At 40.2% G+C, this 24919-nt stretch overlaps 1 protein-coding gene across 1 annotated transcript in view; it reads left to right on the forward strand.

The window, feature by feature from the left end:
- FBN1 (fibrillin 1) overlaps positions 1-24919 on the forward strand; it is a 140189-nt gene that overhangs the window by 95910 nt on the left and 19360 nt on the right. The window contains exons 31-46 of the mRNA XM_030228326.2: positions 1423-1548; positions 2348-2473; positions 10507-10629; positions 11182-11304; positions 13038-13163; positions 14652-14774; positions 15355-15477; positions 16349-16513; positions 16898-16966; positions 17082-17207; positions 18473-18595; positions 18705-18863; positions 19722-19793; positions 22040-22165; positions 22919-23041; positions 24641-24766. Coding sequence (XP_030084186.2) covers positions 1423-1548; positions 2348-2473; positions 10507-10629; positions 11182-11304; positions 13038-13163; positions 14652-14774; positions 15355-15477; positions 16349-16513; positions 16898-16966; positions 17082-17207; positions 18473-18595; positions 18705-18863; positions 19722-19793; positions 22040-22165; positions 22919-23041; positions 24641-24766 — 1959 coding nt within the window. The remainder of the gene's footprint in view (positions 1-1422; positions 1549-2347; positions 2474-10506; positions 10630-11181; positions 11305-13037; positions 13164-14651; positions 14775-15354; positions 15478-16348; positions 16514-16897; positions 16967-17081; positions 17208-18472; positions 18596-18704; positions 18864-19721; positions 19794-22039; positions 22166-22918; positions 23042-24640; positions 24767-24919) is intronic.

Genomic DNA, 24919 nt, shown 5'->3' on the forward strand with positions numbered 1-24919 from the left:
TTCAAATGTGAAACACCTATTTTACATTTTCAGTTTTCTCTGTGTGTGAACATGTCTTTTATCTTTAACATCACACAAAGCTGGAAGCCATCACAGAATATATTTGCTGATAATTGACCTGGTAAGAATGCTCTGCAGTTCAGTAGTAGGTCATGTTTGAATTGGTGAGGTTATGCATAAATAATCAGCTCAATTAGGAGAAACAACAGGTTCTTTGTCAGCTGATTTTCCCCCAACTGTGAAATCAGTACAGTGGCAGGTTGGTAAATAAAGTTCTTTATTTCTGTCATTATTATTCCCATTTCCAGAGCTTAAATTTGCATGTTAATTCAAATTCCTTTCCAAATTAACAATTTCAGGCTAATGTCCATGTCAACATTATTTGCTTGTTAAGATAAACAGGGACTGGTCAGCCTTCCTCCTTGCAGAAGTTGTATATCCACACAAGCACTAGCTGCTAGAAATACAGCAGAATAATGAACATAATATTTTAAATTAATGTGAGTTCATTTTCTGCAGCTGCATAATTACTGCAATCCACAAAAGACTGCTCTGATAATGAGTTACACCCTTTCTCTTGGAGGAGATTCCTGAATCTTGTCCTTTTTGTGCTGATTTTTTTCCCATGGTATCACTAGGCAGAGATTCTGATTTTTGCTCTTGCTGGTCTGTGTTGGTGCTGACACAGGAAGATTCTAGGGATTTTTACAAGGGACACTAGCATAACCCCAGGGGCTCTGAAAAATTCCAGAACTTAGCATGATTGCCTTAATATAATAAAGGATTTGCTTCTGCAGCTTGGCTCCAATCAGTGATGGCAATTTTATCAGTTATCAATTGAGAAAACAACTTTCCATCCTAGAGGATATAACTATATGGCTGGCCTGGCCAGTCACCTGAAATACTAAATAAGACCATAAAGATCTTTTAGTAAAATAAATTTATGTACTGTAATTATTCCCATCATGAGTTGAACTGTTTCCAGTTTGTCACCACCCTTGAGACCTGTAGAGGTACTTTGCATGTATGATGGTTTTTTTAAGATCTGTAAAGTTTGATATTTTTGTCACTGAATTTGACTTCAGAGCTTCCATTGATTTCAACAATGATGGCTGAATGCCCAAGAATGCCCAATTATATGTGGCCTTGTGGTGTGACAAAGGTTCTGTTGGAGCTCTTTTCTCGGAAGTAGAAATTGGTTCCTGTTCCTCCCACTCGAGTCAAAAGGGAATGTTTTGCCACTGACTTTAGCTGGAGACAAGGAGCTTACGCATCAGGACAATTTTGCAATGTACCACTCAGTTATTTACAAGGATTCAATCTTCACCATGTTTATCAGAGCATTATAGTGCTTACTTGCCATGATGATGGTTCATTGCACTGGATAAAGGTAACATATTTTAATCTGATTTTCCCCTGTAGATATTGATGAGTGTGAAGACAATCCTAACATCTGTGATGGAGGCCAGTGTACAAACATCCCAGGAGAATACAGGTGTCTTTGCTATGATGGATTCATGGCATCTGAAGACATGAAGACTTGCATAGGTAAGTGAAAGTACATATATTCCAATCTGGATTAAACACTGAAAAAATATTTATTAAAGTGCCCTTTCCAAGTAGACAGACAATGATTTGTGAAGAGTATTGCTCTTGTTTCCTAGTTTTGGTCACCTGACCACAGAACTGGCCCTATTGCACAAGTGCAAATGTAATCTTCTGTCTATCCCTGTAGACTGGGGTGCAAACATGATCTGTAGCATTGCATCTTTGGGTCCTCTTCAGGGAAGTTTTTATGCAACTTAGATAAAAGAGTGCCTGCAGGAAGGAAGTAGATGATGCTGTGGAAAATTTCTAGCAAGGTAAACCACCAGTGCTGATTTAAACTTGTCTCTGAGACAAAACTTTGTGGAAGTGTTGTGCCTTGGTAGAACAGAGTTGTGAAATAGCATATATCCAAAACCACATTTTCACATTTTAATTTAAAATCTTGAGTGTCTTTTGAGAGAAATGTCTGACAAAACTAGACAATGCATGCATGCATTTAAAAATGTATACAGACACATATATGTAGGAATTATCAATAATCATAGTCATTCTTTGGATAATGTGCTGCACCTTATTGTCTATTTTTACAAAAAGCTGGCATTAAAGGTATGTTAATGCAGATATGGTGATTAACAGTTACCCAAGATCTCAAAATGTATGCTTGTATGCTAGGTAAGGAATAACTACTATAAGCAGCTTTTGCTTTGCATATCTAGACCTAGAATTAATATCTAAGGAGATTTTTCCAGTTGCTTTCTAAGATTTGTATTTAATAAATCTTAATTCATGGGGTTTTTAGATGTTAATGAGTGTGATCTACATCCAAACATCTGTCTGAGTGGAACCTGTGAGAATACAAAAGGCTCATTTATCTGTCACTGTGATATGGGATATTCAGGCAAGAAAGGCACAACTGGTTGCACAGGTAAGTTTTAAAGCTTGATTATTAATTTTACTTAAACTCATGAGTCTGCTTTTCTGATGTTTAGAACCTCTTCTCCCTGTGCTTCTTTTCACTTATTTGTGCTCTTACTTTACCTCTCATCCAAATTCTGAGCTTGTGTTCTGCTAAACTTCAGTGGTACAGTATTCAGCCTGATGCTGCTTCTGCTGAAATGAGTGGAGCAAGGATTGGGATCAAAACTGGGCATGTTACTGCACAGTTCTTCATCTAAAAGAACAGCAAATTCCATTCTCTGTAACTTGACAAACTCCTGAGGACCTCAGTGCATTTGGATTAGTTAATTGTATACTATGCAAGCAAATAAGAAGTATCTGTTCAAAGTATTATTTGGCAAACACAGCTGGCTTGAAATATGTGCTAAAATATATTTTCAGTTTTTGCAAAGTGTCGACAATGCAGTTACACAACTACATTCTATCAGCTGAATCAGAATTAGCTTTATTTCATGTATTGCCAGCAAACAGAAATAAGATTCAAATATACAGGCTCTGAGGGCATGATATTAATAATCCAAGTGCTGGTGTCTCAAGCCAAGGTGTTGAGAGTCTTAGACTTTGCCCAAATATGAATGCAAACATATGTTTAATATAATTTTTAATGTAGACTTAGGGTAAACACATTTCTGGCAATGTATTTGAGACACACTTTTATTCTGAGTCTGCCCTTATTGTACAGATTCAATAATATATATTTTTAAGTGCCCCAAATATATGAAGAAAAAGAAAAGTCTGAGAGCTGGAGTTGTATTTTGCATATTGGGCTATGGATGAATAATTGTGCATTAGTAACAGCTGCCTTTGACTTACATATGAACTGATCTAAATCCAAGAAATCCCTAATTGTACTCTTTAGACCAGCATTTCAGTGTTCTGTGTTTCTGTGCTAAATTATATGAAGATTTTCAGAACTCTGGACCTGAACACCCTCACGCTGATCAGTTACACATTGTGCAGCTATCAGTCCCAGCCTAAGGAGCAGGGAAGATGAAGCAGTGAGTTGAAGGCAAAAGACAGAGAAAGGTCACGGAGGCAGGGGAGGAATCTGAGGTATGGTTTCTGGAGAAGTGCCTGGAAGTAGCCACCATTTTGGCATCATGTGATTCAAGGTAGTGGCAAATGTCCCAAGCAATATTTTTTTGTTAAAGGAGACACCAGGGAATCCCTCTGTCCTGGTCCCAGCCAAGCTCTGACCTGTGGATGGACACTGTCTGTCATGAGGGTTCTTGTCACCTCCTTCCACATTTTTAACCTTTCCTGCTGCTTTTGTCTGCGTGCCAGTATTTCAGAGAGGCTGGCACTCATGAAAAAAACCAGCAGAATACCTTAATTCCAAAGGATATTATAGAGGGGCTCAGGAATTTGAAACAGCCCCGTGGTTTAAGATTAAAAGGTGAAGTATCAGTTATGCTGATACAGCTGAGATGGAATCATATTCAAATAATGATATTTTTTTAAAATTTAAATAAGAAAGCAGGAAGCAGAGCAGAAAATTTCTAGATTGGTTTCATAGTGAAAAAACTGTGGATACAGATCCCATAGTGATTACATTGTGCAGGTTCTCACATTCTGTTTTTTAAAATGTCTGATTTGCTGCTGGAGAACTTTGAATTCCCTATTTCTTGTTAGCACAGTATTAGAGCAGAGTTGAAGTTCCCAGGCTCAGGTAATGCAGACCATGAGAGCCTCCTTCAGTATTTCCCCAGGAAGGACCTTGCCAACAGCATCTTGACTCCAGAATTCAGTTCTTGTCTTACAGACAAATCAAAAGCATCCACAGTTTTTAGGAATTCCCATGGAAAAAAAAAGTTACAAAAACACGTCCAGCACTTTGAATGGGAGAGATCCTCTGTTTCTGAGAACAACTAAATCATGTCCTTTGGGTTCCATTCCAGTTTTGTCTAAATATTTCAGCTCCCTTGTCATTACTGAGTGATTTCATTTTAACAAATAAACTTGTTTTTTCCCCCCCAATCATTTAGCAGTATTCAGAATCCACCCACTGACTTACATTCCCATCCCACACAGATGTTAGTTGCCCTAGTTCTCCCCTCTCCTTGGTTCTCAGCAAGAATGTGGACAGAGTTTAGTAACAAAAATACGATTTTTAAAATGCTATGCAAAAATACAGGTTGTAGATGCAGCTTTCCAACATCAAGTGAATGGTTTCATTTCCATTCACAAGGCAAACTGTCATAATACAGGCTTAGAACAGTTCATTTTTGATTTTCCTAGGCAGGCAATGGTACGCAGCCACTAGAGAGAAGATTGCTGTGTTTTCCCCTATCCCAGTTCTAGATCACCCGGCTTTATGACAAATACCTTGTCTCCACATTTTCTGTCAATAAAGTATACGTGTACTTATGCAGAAATGAAGTCCTGCTTTGGAACTTGAGTTTGTATTTTGTGATTCATCACCACTCTGAATTACTGCCTGTAAATCTGCAGTATTTCACTGCTGATGTAGAGACTTAAACTTGTTCTGATATTTTCAAGTAGAGAAACAAATTCCTCTCTGACTCTCTCCCATCCATCCTTGCAGTTATGGCTGTGTGCACAGCCCTACTGGTTGTTCCTGGTGGAGGGGGGCTTGTACATGCTTGAGGTTCTCTTCAGAGTCCAACTGAAAGAGGTGAACTTGGGCAGTAATTTCCCAACGTAGCCAACAGATTAAAAATAAATATGTTACAAGTCAGCTGGATTTCTCCACAGCAGGCTCAGGGAGTTTGAAGGCTGAGACCAGGCTCTGATTCTGCAAGGGCCATGCTGTTGCCATATGGAGGAAGGCTAGTGGAAGTTACTCAGCTGCAGCCTTGGTGTGGGCTGTGAGCTTGGAGAGTTTGGTGTGGAACATCTTCAGTGATGACGGCGTTAGTGGATACAGGAAGAGTGAGGGCACGCTGCATACCTGCATGGCTGACAGGAACTTGGGTCTAGAGAGGTCAGACATCTGAGACAGGGAAAGAAAGAGGTGAGCCTGTCATTTGCCCTCAGAAATAGAGCCATAATATTTTGTGACTTGTATAATGTACTCTCCTCTCCATTATTAGTGGCTTTTGGCCATTAATAATACATTGTGTTTCAGGCTTGATGGCACAAGAGAGTTCTGGTACCAGTGAGGCATATGTTTGCCATCATGAATTTGGGAGCTGGCTGTGTAAGGCCAAATACCAGAAGGTGATAATGAAATCCTGCCCACCAAAGGGGGGCATTACAGGAGGAGTGTACTGGCAGTAGGCTTCTGTCCAGCAATAACACGCTGTGCCTCAGTGTGCTGATGATGTAAGGATGGATAGCAGGCAAGAGCTGAACTGTCCCATGTGAAACTCCAAGAATACAGTATGCTGAATAAAATTTGAGAGTGATTCCAAAAGAGAAAACAATTTTACATACAGGAAGATCAGAATAGGGGAACTTATTCCATTTATTTTTTTTCTAGTATGAGCGCCAAGTTGAAATTCACAGTTTTTTCCCTCTAAAAAACTTTCGTTTTTCCTACCTGATTACATGGGCAGCAGCCCAGGAGGAGGAAATGCCTTGTGACTTCCACCAGACGACTGGCCCTGGGGGAACTGGACCCGGGCTCGAAATGCCAGTGAAATGTCAGCGCGATAAAATGCACAGATATGCAGAGACTGCCAAAAAAATGTAAAAGTCAGAAAATGCTTAAGGGATTTACATAATTCCTGACAAACAGTACTGATTTATAGGTGGAGTCTGAATTAAATTTACAGTTTGCTAAGGATCCTTATAGACCATTGAAGCCCAATGAAACCTAATAGAAAACAGTACTCTGAGCACCTAGAGGATTTCATGCCCAGTGATGAACACATGAATTTTCTTCAGTTAATGTACACTCTCGTACATTCTGTTTGAATGTAAAGGAATGTTTCTAGAGTATAGGTGAGGAAACAGTGACTTATTCCCATGCTCCTCTCTTGCCAGCTTCAGTGATCCACTTCCAGAGTGGGTAAGGGTGTGTTGTGCAGATACTGTGGTTGCCACATTTTGCAAGCATAGTGCAAAGGGTGACAGGTATGTATGATGTGTATTTTTGCTGCACACACGTTGAGAGCTCTAAAAATGAGTGCCACTGTGATTAATGGGAAAGACACTTTATTAATTGCCAAAGGCTCGAGAGAAAAAATATTTGTCCAAAGAAGAGAACTGAAGGAGCCAACAAAACAGGGTGACTGACAGGTTTTTTTCCCCAGAGTGCTTAGGATTGTTATGATGTCAGACCTGCATATTATTTATTGTGCGTATTCTCATCTGTTGTAGGCAGACAACTCTCTTAGTATAAATGGGAGTTGAGCAATTGCAAAGCTGAGAACATGTGTGCAGCAGCACTGGGGCACAGTGGGACCGGCTGAGGATGCAGTGTCAGTCTCAGACTGGAATGTCTTTATTTTCCTTGGCTTGTCATGGACTCATGCTGGAGGCAGAAGGAGAAGGTTGATATAAATCAGTGACTCACTCTTTAGTGAAAATCCCCATGAAGTCAGTGGGAATAGGCCATCATTGTGTGAAGCCCTGACTTCAGTAGTGTCCTCGTGGGTGCTCTTTGGGTCATGATACCTTTACTCAGACCGAGTAATGCCTTTGTCTTCAGACAATTAAATGAAACTAGCTGGAGTATTTGAAGAGTATAGTACTGTTTGTACTGCCATGCAGACAGAACAGGCTGGACTCGTGCTTTTATTAAAGATATTGAGTTAATTTTTCCCTTACAGAGCTCAACTTCTCCTTTCTGTTTCATTCTGTGAAGCCATAATTCAATACTTATGGCAACATAAATCCATATTAAGCTCCAGTATAAGAAGGCATAAATTCCAGTGATTTCAGTGCACTGTTTACACAGAGCCATGTTTGGTCTGAGATCGCTTTTGCCTTGGAAATAATGGCAGTGTAATAAATGTAGACTTAAAACTCAGCTGTGCAATGAAAGGAAAGAATTGAGATTATAGCAAAACAACATTTGAGTTAAACACGGGGGAAAAGAAGTAAAGCCAGTGATGGTATTTTATATGCCTCAATCAGCTTTCATTTAAGTATCTGAAAAAACTTTCCATACATCATGGAAATAAGCCCTGCAATGTGCCTTTAAAGGTAGATGGTATTAGAGAATACAGTTTGCCTTCCCTATTTGATTTTTACCCAGGCAAAAAGGTATGGAAATCTGTTGAAAATTTTTACTGGAGAAAAGCTTTCTTTTTTTTATTCAAAACAGTTGGAATGACATTTCAGTGGCCGATGCCTGAGAAAGTTGATCCCATTTTAAATACCCGTATTTGGGTATAGATTTATACTTGCAGCTTTCATTCCAAGGAAGATTCTAAGCTTTTTAGAGTGTGTGTCAAACAGCTGATGGGGAACAAGTGTTCACTGCAAGGGCCCCAGTGTTGTGGTGCTGCTGTTCTGCTGGGAGGTGTTAGTGGGGGTTCTCAGGTACAATATGTCAGTGGGTCACTGTCTGGTGGGAAGGAGCCCACAGTGACTTTATGGAGAGTGGAAAATTTGGCTTGATTTTTCTTAAATCTGAGCCTGAGCATGACTTCATTGTGGTGTAGCTGTTGCATGCAAGTTTCTGTTTGTGTTTGCTGGTGGTTTAAAAAAATTCTTGGCAGAAACCTCTCTACTGGTGATGGGGTTATTTTGTGTTTTGTTGTGCTCTGCAGGGTATAAGGAAGCTTGTGATTGTATGTTTCAAAGCACCAAATAATCAAATACAGTGTTGTCTTAATGTGAGCAGTGGTTTAACAGTTTGGGGTTTAAAATCATGTAAAGGTTAAAATATAGAGTGTTTGCCTCAGCTTTTTTATGTCAGTGTATACTGTAGCTGACCTCTAAATTCCTTCCAGTCTTTCCCCAAGCCAAAGAGTTGCATTTTTTTCAGGCCACCCTTAAGATTTTTTGACAGACACGAGTTTCCTGTTTAGTGTGATGTTATCTTCATGAGTTTCTGCACATGCTAAAGGGCAAAACTACTCTGAGATTATTTGCTCCTGACTCTTTTTTTAAGTTTTAAGAAGTAAGTGTCCATTTGCCTGTTTTCAGGCCTGGAGTTAACATTCATTAATGGTAGATTCCAGCTGCCAGATTTAGATTCATATCTAGATGTCAGTATTCAGATTATGGGAATGCTCATGTCTGGGGTTTTGAGTCAAAGCAATGCCTCGCTTAGAAAGAGACTCAGAAAAGCAAGATTGGATTAAATTCCACTTCAACAGACTAAAAAAACTCCAAAACATTAAAAGCCAACCCACCAAACAAAACAAAACAAAACAAAACCAACCCCGAACAAACAGAACAAAACAAAAACCCCAAAAACCTAATCACAAAAAAAGCCCCAAAATCTCAACCAAAAAAAAACCCATCAAGCACAAAGCTCACCAAACACACACCCTGTCCCTCCCAACCAGCAGTCATTTTGGGTGTTTTCTGGCCTTGAGTAATTAATTTTAGGATAATAGAAAGATTTTGTCTGCTTTTTGAAGTCATGTGTTGCCTTTATGAAAAGGCAAAATATTTGTACAAGGTATAGTGAAAGGACACAGACTTTTGTCTAAAGAAGTGTGGACAGAAAAACCAAAGAAAGTGTAAAGGAAATAATTTAGGTGATAACCTGGACACTTTCTGCATTAGCTCCACAACCTCACCTTCTTTAAAGAGCTAATTATTTGCAGGTAAAATCATAGGGAAATTCAAGTCTGTGATTTTGGGGCTGGAAATCCCAAAGGTTGTTACATATTAGATGGCTGATGCCTTTCTTGAGAAGGGTCTGAACTGGGTTTTTGTCTGTGGAATCATACAGAGTTGTGAGCTTGTTTTCTCTTTCCATCAGCTGTTTTACAGAGGGAGGTGATTTGGCTTACAGCAAGATCAAAGACACCTGGGAGGAATAAAAAATGGTATCAGTTTTAAGTGGTTTGATGTGAATCCTAGGTAGGTTACATCCTGCATGGAGGTGAAGTGCAGTTCAATAGCTGTGTTACAGAAAATACTCTAAAATCCAAAGCTCAGATAGGCAAGAAAATATTTGCCAGTTTTGTTTCAGTTACCAGTAGTAATTTCTGGAAACTTTGCCTTTTAGTTTATACATTCTACAACTACTTATATGGAGCATTAATAATATTTTGTGAGGAGAGAAGGAAGAATGGAGTTCAGTTTGGATTTTGCAGTCCATGCATTTTAACATTGCCAGAGAATGCCCAAAAATGAAAATAAGGTGGAAATAGCAAGTACTGAAATAGAATGTGCTGGCCTGACCATGTATGTTGAAGGTTGGATGACTTGCTGCCTGGTGTCTCCAAGGATGCTGACCTCTTCCCACTGTGTTAGGTTTCCTGACTTCCTAATAAACTGCCTGCCTGATCAGCTCCTCAGCTGTCTTGGTAAATACAGTGGTACAGCCTGTCCCCAACCTTGCACACAGCCTCAGGCCAAGCAGAACCTGCTGCATTCCCTGCCTGGGGACAGTTCTAGGGACAGCTAACAGGGGGTGCCTGGCTGGAGTTCATCAGCATCTGTGCAGATGTGTGGGAGCTGTGGGAGTGCTGCATTCCAGGAGTCCCTGGGCAGGAGAGTTTCCTTTGACACTTTTTAGCAAACTTTGCAATGTGGAGCCACCAGTGTAGTCCTTCTCTGCAGACTCTGCCCATCTCTGCAGGACAGGCACTCTGGGAAGGCTGTCTTCTGAGGTACTGTCTTCCTTCTCAAACATACTTTGGAGTGAGCTGCAGCAGCACTGCTTTATGTGCCTCTCAGAAGAACAGGTAGTGGGGGCAGCATGTTTGAAATGTGCTAATGTGCTATGTGCTCCTTTGCTTTCCTTTTCTTTGTTGTGATTTTGTCTTCAGCTTCCTTTTTAGATGTCATGTTGTAAAAAATGTAGACTTGCTTTCTCGTTCACATTGCCTTTCTTGAGAAATTCTGGTGTCAGTTATCTGGATATGAGAAAGTGTGTTCCATGAGCTCCTCAAACATCTCTGTTTACAGATATCAATGAGTGTGAAATTGGAGCCCATAACTGCGACAGACACGCCATATGTACAAACACAGCAGGAAGCTTCAAATGTAGCTGCAGCCCTGGCTGGATTGGAGATGGTATCAAGTGCACAGGTGAGAATCTTATGCATTTGTATTCATTTGTAAGGCCAGACCACAATGAAGTTGTAGCAATTCTGAAAAAAAGTAATACTACACCTATAAAATGAGAAGGCAAAACATTATTGAACTTTTTAGGTTGCTTTGACATGATCTGTTGGAGGACTAATTCTCCACCATGGTATCTGTGAAATCAGCATTATCTCATGTTTGTCTTGTGAAATGATGAGAACAGACTGAACCATGGAGAGGGATGCTTTGTGCTTGAGGGCACAAAGCCCTCAAGGGAGGGCAGTGAGGGGACTCCTGGTGCTCCCCTTGAAAACAAGGTACAGGCCTTAGTACTGAAGGCTCTGGAGCTTCCTCAGCCACAGTTACCGTGTCAAACTTCTTTGATGGGCTGCAAATAAGCTGTTCCCCACTTTTTCAGTCAGATGGCCACACGTGTATGTGTTTTATTATGGAAGATTATTTAAAGTAGAGCTTCTGTGTGCCATACGCTATTTAAACTTTGTATTCATCTATGGGATTTTAACTATTTTTTTTCTCTTTTTTATTATTTCAAAGATCTGGATGAGTGCTCCAATGGAACCCACATGTGCAGCCCACATGCTGACTGCAAGAACACGATGGGCTCTTACCGCTGCCTGTGCAAAGAGGGTTACACTGGGGATGGTTTCACTTGTACAGGTGAGCTGGCTGAGGAGAGCAAAGGATGAGCTCTGTGCAACCTAAGTTAGTTGGTGATCCAATACATAAAACCAGCTTTAAACATTTGAAATTGTCATTAACATGTCATCATTAATTGTCTTCTCCTTCACCTAGGTTGCCATAGCTTAAAAGAAATACATATTATACGTAGTCTAACTCAATCACTTTTATTCCCTTGATAAAATGCAATTGTTCATTCTGGTTTTCTTGTTAGTTTAAAAGAGTGACAAAATCATTAAAGCAATGCTTGATTATGTAATTTGGCTAGTTTGTAAACTAGTCCATTGGCTACTCACCTTCATACTTAAATAATAGGGCATATGCATCAAAATTACTTCACAAAATTGCCTAAAAATGTTTATCCTTTCTACAAGTGAGTGTGTGATGTCTGTCTGCTTTACTCCACCATCCTGAGAGCTGCTGTCAGGACACAGTGCTGGCATGTAGAATGAAGGAAGTAGCTGCTTCTGAAACCTCATTTTATAAACTGTAAATGAGATTATAAAACTTTGCTAGAGAGATGTTTCCCACCCACACTTCAGTCTTCTGCTTTGAAGAACAGATTAGCTCATGTGTGCTTAGTCATGAGGAGCCCTGCTCATGCTCTGAGGATTGCAGTGTGGCTGGGGATGCTCGCTGTTTGGAGCAGAGCCATGTGACAGAGCTGGTGGGCCAGCTTTTCAGCTGGTGCAAATCAGCAGCACTCTATCAGCTGCAGAAGGTTTTTAGAGCATCTGAGAATCTGGATTATCAGGTTTAAGGCTGGATTTGAATTATTCCAAATTCTAAGGAGGCCTTGGAATTCTGTTTAATTCTCTCGGTATAATTTCATCTTGAATCTGATTCAGCTTCCTCAGTGGCCTTCCTAACCTAGTGCTCTTTGTTAATTTCCTGTTTGATGATTTCCAGGAGTCTGTAAGCTACACCCTTCAGACAGAGTGCTTACAGAATTTCTGCATGCAGTAGAACCTTTTTTTCTATTTGGATATTTTATTGTTTGTGAATTCAAGAGGTGTCTGGGACTCAAACTAGAGCACTCAAATGCTCTGTAAGCCCTCTGCCAAAGTGTGCAGCATTCTCCCTGGTAGGTGATTTTTGATTTACCAGCCATGGACTTTTCAAAACTCATGCTGCCAGCCAAACTCTGTTGCAATAAGGAGGTGTTTTGGTGATGTGTAACATTTCAGCTTGAGAGTAAGGGCCATGATCTATCCAAAGGTGAGTGGAGTCCAGTAGGAAGGCTGTTCCTCTCATCAGCTGTTAACCTGAAGTTTAGTTTTGACGAAGTTCTTTTCATGCCACTTTTTGATGTGGCATGCTTTTTGATGTTTGACATGGAGAACGGCCTATATGTTTACTCAGTGCATAGTAAATCTCTTTTTTTTTCCCAATTACTGCCTCTAGGCTTCGCTGTAATAGAAACAATAACTATAATACTCTGAGTCTAAATTTGACCCTGTGACTACCTCCAACTTTTATTAACTGAAGCTACTGTAAGAGTCTCCTAAAGATTTTCCTTTTGGTTAGAAGCTGTATTTGCAACATGTCAGGAATATACAGAGCTGTTACAGGTACACATAACTAGATTGCAGTTTCTTCTGCACATGTTCAGATAGAATAATTAAAATGCTTGGAACACTGAATGCTTCAGCTCAAATGTTGGTGAGAAAACCATCTTTACTGCTAACTTGCAATATCCCTTTCTTTTACAGACCTTGATGAATGCTCAGAAAACTTGAATCTCTGTGAAAATGGGCAGTGCCTCAATACCCCTGGAGGGTATCGCTGTGAATGTGAGATGGGATTTTTGCCAAGTGTAGATGGGAAAGCATGTGAAGGTAATTCTTTGTAAGCTTTAAACAACACTCAACAAATTCTGCCTTAATACTATTTTATGTTCCAATTTTTTACACTTGTTTGCTGTTGTGGTTGTATTGAGAACTGCATGATTTTTTTTATTAGTATTTGCTTTTTTGCACTTCATACATTTATTATGGACCTCTAGATGTTCATCTACCTGCTGAGGTAAAGAGAACAGCTTTTCAAAGCCTATCTTATGATACATTATTTTGGGGTCCAATTGGTGATCCAAATGGCACTGATAACTGTTATTTCTTCTTGATCATTGATGTCCAGTTCTTCATTTTATTCAAAACAATTAAACAGAAAAAGTTGTTAGTTTGCATTGGTATGTCTGAAGCTGAAAAGCAGTGATTTGGTAACCAATGCAATGCATATGCTTTGAGGGCTTCTGGGAGGTGCAGAATCAGAGTTTGAAGGCTTACAGAAAGTCTGTATGACTGCACAAAAAAAAAAATCCTGTATGACTGTTTGTTCAGTTTCAAAAGTGAGCTGTTAGTTAACAGTTACAGCTCATTCATAAGAGCTTTGCATATGCAAAGATTCAAAATAATCAAAAGGTCATATATTGGATTTGAACATTTGAAATCCTCATTTGTTATAACACTAGTGAGTTAAGTCAGTCGAGAAGATGCAGCCCTATCATCTGACATAGTAATAGCTCATGACCACTGGTATTTAATAGAGTTCATAAGTACATCACTTTAAAAAGGATTTTTCCCCTTGAAAAGTGTTCTGTATATTTTTTAGAAATCTACTGAGTCAAATAATTTGAGAGTGAGTTTTTCTTTAAACGAAACCAATATTTGGTTTCATAATGTTTCATGAAACAATTTACTTTCAAACCTTTTAGCTAAGTTTAAATAGCTGTTTCAGAGGCTCGCTCCTGTTGCTAAAACAGACTTGCCTTCCCGTCTCAGATGTGTACACTAAGTGCAGTATTTTAAGGTCCTTTGTAAACACATACTTTTTTATTGGATGAAATTAGTTGTTCTTTGTACAGTGCCTGTGGCATTCAGTAAATGCTAGTTCAGACTCAGTGATTTGAAGAAAAGACACTAAAGTGTCTGCTTGCCAAACTTTGAGGTTCACCTTTAGGCACAGGCTTTTTCTTGCTGGTGTCCAGCTTTTTGCAGATAACTGCTGATTTATAATAAACTTCATTTTATTAAGGCATATCTTCTGCTATGTTTAATATTGCTACTTGTCAGATTAGTCCACTAATAAGCTAGGATAGTTTCTGGCATAGCTTCCAGAGATATTGGAAGGAGCCTTTTTCTCAAAAAATCATCATGGATTAGATTCCTTAGGCTCCAGCATAAATCTTCCATGTTACTTTTTCTTGTCTTACATGATGTGCAGGACCTGTTGTCTTCCAGATCCATGCTGCTGAAAATGTTTGCAGTTCTTTATGTCTCAAAAAGATCGTGAAACCTCATATTTTTCTCCTCCTGTTCCTTAATCAGATATTGATGAGTGCTCACTTCCTAACATCTGTGTCTATGGTACTTGTCATAACCTCCCTGGACTCTTCCGATGTGAGTGTGAAGTGGGCTACGAGTTGGACAGAAGTGGTGGTAACTGCACAGGTAAAACTTTGAACAGCATGCCTTTTAATCTGCTGTCAGTGCCATAGTCAGCTCCTCAGGAAATTCTTTTAAGAAGCTGGACAAATCAAACTGGATATAGGAAAATACAGACTTCCCTACTGTATAACACAGGATTCACCAAATCTTTTTTATGCTTCTCTTTACTGTTCTTTGTTCACCTCTGATGTCCCCTTAAGAAGGGAAAAAACAGATCAGAGAATCCCTCTGGCAGAGATGTATTGTGCCTTGTACAGTACTGGATGGTAAGCTGTGGCCTTGTCTTGTATTTTTCCCTTAAGTTCTTTTTTAGTACTTCATGTGAATCTTGTTCATAAATTGATTTTTGAAATCAATCTATGGATTGATGCTAAAGAAAAATGCTTTTTTTCTTTCTCCTATGAAATGATGAATTCATCTCAGAGTACAGTTCTTCTAAAATGTCTGTTTATTTTTTAGAGCTTTCTGGAGACCAGGATCTCCTAACTAATGGATTTGTGATGGTCAGCATATGGTACCTGATGTATCAACAGTTTTTAGTGTCCTTGAGTATTTGCTTAGCACATGCTGTGTTTTCTTGCAGATGTTAATGAATGTGCAGACCCCACAACCTGCATTAGTGGCACGTGCATCAACACTGCTGGCAGCTACACCTGTGAGTGCCCTCCTGATTTCGAGCTGAATCCCACCCGCGTTGGATGTGTTGGTAAGGGTCCATTCCCTGTGCTGTTTACAAGGGAAGTTCCACAGAGGGGCTCCAAGCTGACTGCTTAGGAATAAAGTCCTGGATCATGGAAAAGGGCTTGATCAGGCTCTTCAATTCCCATCTCACTGCCCCTGGCTTAGAAGCTGTAATAGGGCAGCAGGAGCCTGTCCAGAATTGATGCAGCATGCCAGCAGTGCCCTGCTGCCAGAAGCAACCCCTTGGGGCTTGTTAGAGCTGTCCACAATTTACAGCAAGCAGGAGACAATTTTAAAATTCAACAAACTTAAGTCCACATCCAGCTGGCCCCAAGATGGCAGGCAAATGAAGCTGTGGCATGAAGCCACCCATGCTCTTGGAGCACTGAGTGCACTTGGCTAGGTGCAGCTTCATGACCAATGGAAATGCTCTTGTATTAGGCTCCAACTGCTTACTAATCCTAATATTTCCTTGGTTTTGTTTGTTTAAGAGGGTGTAGGGATGCTGTTCAAATTTTAATGTGTTTGAAATTCCTAACATTTAGTAGATGCTTTCCTGCTTGTAAACCTTGAGTAGAGGAGAAAGCAGTGGATATCTGGAACTGGAAAGATGTACAAATGTGAGGGAAAATGTGAGTCAAAATGAGAAGAAGCCTGGCTGACATGCCCTTGGACTCAATAAGTAAATTTCCTACTTTTTTGAAAAGTCCAATAAAGCCAAGAAATGGCACACCAGCAGCCTACCTAAGTGGAAATGTTGGGGTCCCTTGGGCAACACAACTTAACTGGCTCTTGTTTCTGCAAGAAATGGGAGCCATCTGTAGGTGTCCCTCACCCTGGGAGGTGAGTTTTGCTCTCTCCTAAGATGTGTTTGTCATTATGTGCAATGTGAATAGATACACGATCTGGCAACTGTTACCTGGACATCAAAACGCGGGGAGATAACGGTGGCACCTTCTGCAGCAATGAAATTGGAGTGGGTGTGTCCAAAGCCTCCTGCTGCTGCTCCCTGGGCAAAGCCTGGGGAGTTCCCTGTGAGCACTGCCCACTGGTGAACACAAGTAAGTCTGCATTTCCTGGCTTGAGCATAGCAATGTGTTTGGTGGGCTTTTTCCTAATTTAGCCAGGTAGCTCAAATACTGGTGTGCATTTATTGTGGACTGGCTTCCACTGGTCTTCACCAAAAACTTTACTAGTCTTTCAGAAAGATTATTTAGTCAGAATATATTATCTCTTCTGAGAAAGTTTGCTATTACACTGAAAATTACTTAACTATTTATGAAATGGAATAACAGGTAATGTTACAGAGTAAAATCTAGTGTCTCTAGCTGGTTAGTTTGTAAATTTACATTTAAATTATCTGTAATAATCTGATCCGTTTTCAAAAACAATTGTGCTGAAAATGTTTCTACTGTCATATGCTCATAAATCTGTTTTGTTTTCAGCTGAATATAAGGTTCTTTGTCCTGGAGGGGAAGGATTCAGACCAAACCCTATCACAGTTATATTAGAAGGTAGTGTTTGCAATTTCCTATATTTACATGTCTGAAATTGTAAAACTCTGTAGTGAGGGTCTTTTTTTTTTCCATTGCATACATTAATAAAATGTTTGTGTGTTTGTTTGGACAGATATTGATGAATGTCAAGAACTGCCAGGACTTTGCCAAGGAGGAAAATGTATTAATACATTTGGGAGCTTCCAGTGTCAGTGTCCGTCAGGGTACTACTTGAATGAAGAGACTCGAGTGTGTGATGGTATGGAGCTTTCACTTAACTAGTCTTCTGCTTTATTCTTTGAAAATAAGTACAGATCAATATGCAGAGAAAGAATCTTTCCTTGAAAAGGAGCACATCCAGACTTAGCAGTGTAAAACTACAGGGTGGGAAAATTGAACATGTTGAAATATTGCATTAAGATGTGAAAATTCCTTCTTGACCATGTTGAAATAGATGCAAGGTATTTTTTGATTATCATATTTTGATCAAAACCTGAAAACCCAACAATTTTTCTATAAGTAAGACATAATTTGGTAACTGGCTGTAAAAAATAGATGTTTGGAATGGACAATAAATAGGCAGTCAGATAAAAGAGCAAACTTTCTCCATGAATCTGGTGGACTGGTGTGTCCATGTGTTTTTCCACTGTTTTTTTCACTCCTGCTGATCCAGTCATCAAGTGAAAATATTGGTTGCACTGCAAACCTGTGTTCCTTTCCACAGCACAGTCAGAAGTATGTGCCACATTATGTGCCACTGTCAAGACGTACTGGATATAAAATCTTAAGTGACCCATCAAGTTCTAAAATTTCCTGTTGTCCATGCTGTCTTTGGTCTTCCAGATTGTTAATAATGTTAATGTAGTGCCTATGAGGTGCAAACCACTGCAGAAGTACAAAACATTTGGGCCCTAAATTAAGGCTGAACTAAAGTGCTCCATCCACATTGTGCTTATGTAGCCCGACAGATGCTAAATGGTGTGTCAAAGATACTCTAAAATTTTAAGGCTGGGGAAATATTTTGGAACTTTGGGGAACTGAGGTGTTTTGGAGGTGGTGTTGTGTTTGGTTTTGGTTAGATTTTTTTAAACAAAACTTAGTCTTTTGATGAAGTAAATATGACATTGTGGGTTGAGAACATGGCTCACTTTCCCCACTCAGGCAATGCTCATAGGAGCTCCACAGGGAGCCACTTCGGTTCTTTTCTAGATCTTAGAGTCCAGAATGGAGGAGATTCTCAAATACTATTTTTGGGCAATAGATGTAAAAGTCAAATTACTGTTTCTGAGCTTTCCACACATATCAGAGTTCCCATCTTTGCATCACAGCTGGGCTTTCCATGGCCACCTGTGCTGCCACTTCCTTTTCTGTGTGGCTTCACTCCACCATGACCTTCCTCAGAGCCCCTTCAGCTCTTCTCCACCAGTGCATTCCTACCTCAGGCATTACTAAGATATTTTTGTTCTCAAAAGCACAAGAAAGCTTCTGTGGCCACTCACTCACTGCCTGTTTGTTCTCTTCTAGATGTGAATGAGTGTGAGACACCTGGCATCTGTGGGCCTGGCACGTGTTACAATACTGTTGGGAACTACACCTGCATCTGCCCTCCTGATTACATGCAAGTCAATGGAGGAAACAACTGCATGGGTACGTGCTGGGGCTTCTCTAAAGCTTTATCTTAGTGCATTGGGCCAGGGAGATCATCTCCCCTAAGAGTTGCCTACTGCATTGGCCTGAGGTTTTCTTAATTTCACAGATATGAGAAGAAGTCTGTGTTACAGAAATTACTATGCTGACAATCAAACCTGTGATGGTGAGCTGCTCTTCAATATGACCAAGAAAATGTGCTGCTGTTCCTACAATATTGGACGTGCCTGGAATAAGCCTTGTGAACAGTGTCCTATCCCAAGCACAGGTACATTTTTGCATTGCAAAGCTATCTGAAGGCCTTGGTAACATCATAATTACTCTTAGTGAGTGTAACAACATTAGTGATGCTATGCCTTTTTTTGCTCTTATGTGTCTAAAATGAAGGAATTAGTTACCTCTTAGTCCTGGAGATGACCAGCCCTAGTCATGATGAAGGCATACGTGGAGTGGTTTGTGTCCGTGCTGCTGGGTTGTGCCTACCTTGTGCCAGTTTCACTGTCTCAGAGACTTCATGCTTTATATCAAATAATCCATTTCTTTGCAAGTGCTTGTTGATTCACTGTTGAGGCACTGACGAAGACTTTATTGGTATTGCTCCAACAAATACAGAGTCTGGTCTGCTCTGCCTCGATTGCTGTTTGCCATGAGGGCCTTGTGCAGGCCAGGAGCTGGCAGAGATACTTTGGTGTGCTCTGAGAGTGATCTGTGTTTAGCAGATGTAAGGTGTAGGAGTGTCTCTGCTAATTGCATGGGCACACAGGACTCTTCCACACTGGGTGAAACTGCAGGACATCCCACTCTGGTTTGCGGTGATTTGCTTCAAGAGAAACTTCCTAGACACTTGATTCTTCCAACTTGTAGTTCAGGTTGTTACAAGTCTGAAATTGTGCGCAAACACTGTAATGCACGGGGATAGACATAAGCAGAGCAAAATCAGCACGTGATCCCAACTGAATGAGAACCCAAGGGAGCTGACATGGTGAGTTTGGGAAAGGGGCTGCCTACCTCTGTATGCTCTGCAGGTTCTGAAAGAGTAGAACTTTCTTTGCCAGAGCATATGATGACTTTTTGACTGTTGATTAATTCAAAATGCTTTAATCGCTGCTTTGCTTTCCTGTTGCAGATGAATTCTCCACACTCTGTGGAAGTCAAAGGCCTGGCTTCTTCATTGACATTTATACAGGATTACCAGTTGGTGAGCTGTAATTTTATGTTTTGAATTAAATTCCATGCTACCTCTGCCCAGGAAAGAGGGGAGGTTTGTTTTCCCAGTTTTGTTTCTTTTTTTCTTGTGAGGAATAACAATTAAACAGTGTAATGGAGTTCAACCCTCTGTTTAAGTCAAACTGAAGTGCAAACTGGCTACTCCTTGCTGGCAGCAGTGACAGTTGCTGCTTGTAATCAAGGCAACACAGAGCTCCAAAGCAGCTGTAATCAGGGCTTCATGAGCAGGGCACAGATACTGGGAATGAGAGGTCTGGGAGTAAGGCCAACCAGCATTTGGTCTGAGAGGAACTGGAAGTCTTTCCTTCAAACTAAAGCAAGATTTAGTCTGACATTTCACATCAGTCCCCCTGGGTATTGGTTTGACACAAAAATCCTTTTTTCTGCTCAGCTGGAATATTTCTCACATATGTTATTGTGTGTTACATTTGAATCGTGAGTAACAAATTGCAAAACAAAAAGAGAGAGAGAGAGGAGAAATTTTAGGACAAGGAATTGAGTAAATCCCTAATGGGACTCCCTTTTGTTTTCATTTACACTAAAATGCAAATGAAAAGCAGATAATGTACCCTGTAACAAACAGAGATGGCATATAGGCAGTAATCAGATGCTTTAGCATGAAGCTGTTGCTGTGGTGCAGTGTTTAGCTAGTTGGATGAAAATATTTCTAGTCAAGTGGAGAATGTAATTTTTGAAGAGGTTACAGAAATGCACAATATTTATTATTTTACGAGGTCACTGCTTGGAAGCAAAGTTTTCCCTTCTAGCTATTAGCATTAGTCCAGATTGTTGCAGAGTCTGCTCAGCTAATTGGGCCATTCATTAGCATCAGCAGGGAACCCTTGGATGTTGCTGACATGCACAGGTAGAAGCTGCAGCTGCAGTGTTTGATGTGTGTGCAGGGGTGTTGCAGGCTGCTCTGCACTGCCGCAGCACAGAGCTGTGCAGTGCAGGGGCCAATGGAAACAGAAGGGCTGTCCCACAGAGCCCACCAGCACAGCCTAGGCCTGCAGGCCTGTGCTGAGACTGATGCACACACAGCTTCTCAGAGCTGTGCAAATCACAGCTCCTCCTGCTGCTTTGGGATCCAGGCTGTAGCACTCATCCTGCTGCTTTGCACAGGGCTTACTCATGTCCCAAACACCTGCAGGCGCAGGATCAAGCATCAAGAGAGCCCCCTCTGCAGGGGCGATGCTCTGTGTACCCTCTAATATTTGCTTACAGTCCAATGATGTTACTCTCTGTTTGGATTAAAGTTCTATATAGTTACTCCAGGTGTTTGTTTCAAAAACAGAAACAGTTCTGGTTTTGTTCATCCTGTATATGAGAGGACTCAAAATTACAGAATCTACTGTAGAAAATTAGGGGTTGGATCCAGCAGAAAAACAAAGCAAACAGAAAAACCCACCAAAAAGCAAAACAACCAAAACCACATTATCTGATGGAAACTGCTGTCAGCTGACAATTTCCCACCATATTCTATGACTGTGTACCTCAGTGCATATGTCAACGTTTACTGAAGGCAGAGGCTTTGGAGGAGTCTCTGAACTCTCTCATGTCAGAATATTAAGATGTGTAGGGACCCAATAGGCAAGACATATAATTATAATAGCAGCTGGGTTTTTCCCTGCCAGAATCAGTTACTTAACTGGGGTGTATATAAGGCATTGGCAAACCCTGGCTGCCTGGCTTAATCAATCTAATTAATAGCATGTTGGCAGCACTTCAGATGTTACCTGTCATTGGCACTTTGAAACTGTTACATAAGACCCTGAAAGTCTCTTCAGATTAACTAGGGTAAAACAGTGCAAAACTAATTCTGATGAGAGTTTGCATTCAGTCATGCTCTCCTGTGTTAAACCAAAACCAGTTCCATTGTCTCTCTGTTTGGCTCTTCCCAACAACTCCTCTGTGGCACTTGGGAAGGTGATGAGGTTCATCAGGGCTGTGGGTGGGAGACATGAGGAAGGACATGTCTTCCTCTGTATTCCTCTGTAGCAGAATGTACCTTCAGTACAGAGAAGAGGCAGAACCTGAGAAAACAGGAAATAGCTAAATTTCCAGTTTGGAGTGACTCACTCACTGTTCAGTTGGGAGCATTCTGATGCTTGCATTATGTTTGATAATTATCTTAAAGGTAAATGCATAAGGACATACTCTGTAACAGATGATTCCATGAAGTTCTCAGTACAAGTATTAAAAAAATTATTCTTGCAGATATTGATGAATGCAGAGAGATTCCTGGAGTGTGTGAAAATGGGATCTGTATAAACATGGTTGGCAGCTTCCGGTGCGAGTGTCCTGTGGGCTTCTTCTACAATGATAAGCTCCTGATCTGTGAAGGTAGAGTGCTCCTCTCATTCAGAGGAATGGTGTTTCACCAGTGGCAGCTCAGACACTGCCAAATCAGAGCCTTGAAGGCATCCTTAATGAGGGGAGAATACTGCTATCAGTGTAATAAGTCTATGTTAATTCAGACATTTTGAATTCTTTTGCATAGAAAATACCACATTTTCTGTCAGACGTCTAAGGCCTTGAAGGCACATGAGTCAGCAGTCCTGGGAAGTAATGGGGCTTTTTTTCACATTTGACAGTAAAGCCAAGAAGAAAATAGTAGTATTGAGTCAGATCATGAGCACAATTTTTTTTTAATTCCAATATTTTTTTTTCTAATGGAACAAATATTTTTGTAAAAAATAGAAACAGATGGTTGTTTATTTCTAGTTTAAACATTTCCTAATATTGTATTAGTCAGTTTAATGAAGAAACTGAAGGCAGCATATGAGTTGCTGTCATTCTCTGCCGTGTATTATGACTGCTGGCAACAATGGGTGCTGCAGGCAAGGCATTGAGAGCTTTGACTAAAAGCTTCTTCTGTGTGCTGCTTCTAAGTGAAAAACAATTAAGTTTCTGGGAAGATAAAGTTCTCCTTTTGCAGCACCTGACGTAAAGAAAATTGATCAAAATATTTTTGCTTAAAGCTTTTAGGTGGTGGTGTTTACATTGAAAGCTACTAATTAATACCTGCATGCTAAAAAAATATGCTTTTGACTGCCAGCTTACTATAAAACTCAACTTCCTTTTTTGTCTGGACAGACATTGATGAGTGCCAGAACGGGCCAGTTTGCCAGCAGAACGCAGAGTGTGTGAACACAGCTGGGAGCTACCGCTGCGACTGCAAGCCGGGCTACAGGTTCACATCCACGGGGCGCTGCACCGGTGAGTGCTGGCAGGGCTGCAGGCACGGGGGGCTTCTCAAGGGCTTGGGAAAACTTCTCTCCTCTCCAGAAAGTTGGTATTTCAGGAGATTAGCTGAGCTTCCAGAGCTTTTTGCTTAAAGTCTTTTAGGGCATCCCATAAACACTGAGGTAATTCCAGGCCCATCCAAGAATGTGTAAGTCAGAGTTAAGAACCTAACTGTTTGTCTTTCATTTTATCCCACCAAATGCAAGCATTTTTCTTTAGCCCTTGTCATGTCTAGGAAGGGAAGACCATTTGTTGCACTACCTTTCTGTATTTTCTGATTTTCATTCTGATTTTCTATATATGTTTTAGCAATTTATTTTCCACTTGTATTTTTACAAATAATTCCCTGCTTGCTGCTGGAGCCTTTCTTGGTAAGATAGACTTATCTGCTTGCCTGTATGCAATAACTAACTTGAAAAGCTTATTGTTGAATTTCCTAACTTTGATACAGATTTAAACAGGGCCCATAACATTATTTTTAAATACTCACTGAGTGGGACTGAACTTTTCTAATCTATTTGCTTTTTCTTACAATATCTCAGGCCAGAGAGGCATTCAAGTTATCTTACTTGAAGAATTGCTGAGATTTTAAAGAGTGCAGCAGGACAAGCTGCTGTAAATATTATATACTATATAGATTTCTGAACAAAATAAGAATTACAACGGAAGTTAGTAACATTATCCTTGGGTTTTTGCTTCTCAGTACTTGAGTTTTAGGAAGTGCACTTTTCCCTACAGTGCAGTTTCTCATTGTTTCATGTGACCCTTATGGGAAAAGGGTGTAGTGGAAATCAGAACACTACTATGAGAACTAAAACTTTGCTTTGTTAAGCTATGCAGTGGCACATGTAAATATTCAATATGTTCCTAATGTAATTGTTGTTGTTAAGGGTTCATTACAAGAGTACAGGAAGAGCAAGGGGAGGTTCTGATATGGGTTACAATTCCAAAGATGAATTGGCACAAATAGTAATACTTCCCTGTATTTAGCTCTTATTTTATATGTGGTGAAAATAAAGTTACACAATTAGAGTAAAAATAAAAGTGGTTGATAAAGTACGTGTTCCAGCAGAGGAAGGAAATTCCCAACCATTCTGCTGAGAGCAGAGAGGGGTGAGCACCTTGCAGTATTGGATCAGCCATGCTACAGCATGGAAAACTATCACACCCCTGTAGTTTATGTGCTATTGAGTCAAACCCAATATATCACAGCCACTAGCACTGGGAGTCCTGCATTTATCTTACCTTCAAGATAGCATTCTTCTGGTGCTCTCTATTGTGGTAAACTAAATAGTTTTTTTATAAATTAGTTTTTCATATGACTATTCATTTGCCCACAAAGCACCAGAGAGTCATAGATTTTCCTTTGTCTCTGCTCTCCTGAGCTGAAGATTAGGAGTTCTTAAGACAGCATCAGCTTTCCTTCTGCCTTCTTTAAACTGTAATTAGCAGGGCTCTCATCAATAGCAGTGGGGGAGTTTAGTCCTCAGTGCACACCCATCTAGTTACTCACAGCCCTTCCAGCCTTGTAGTTTAGAAGCCTTAACTTTCACTGCTCCTCTTTGTTTTCAGATCGAAATGAATGTCAAGAAATTCCCAATATCTGCAGCCATGGGCAGTGTATTGACACTGTTGGAAGTTTCTACTGCATTTGTCACAATGGATTCAAAACCAATGATGACAGGACAATGTGTATAGGCAAGTATATCAAATTAAACTGAGCTTAGGCTCCCTTTAAAATAATTACTAAGCCTGTCCTCTCTGTAATAAGGAGTTGCATTACAATATCTGAGACTGTGAGCCATTACCCACCAGACAAAGGTGCAAAACTGGCCATTAGAGATGATAAAA

This window comes from Serinus canaria, chromosome 10 (genome assembly GCF_022539315.1).
Source record: "Serinus canaria isolate serCan28SL12 chromosome 10, serCan2020, whole genome shotgun sequence".
Lineage (NCBI taxonomy): Eukaryota > Metazoa > Chordata > Aves > Passeriformes > Fringillidae > Serinus > Serinus canaria.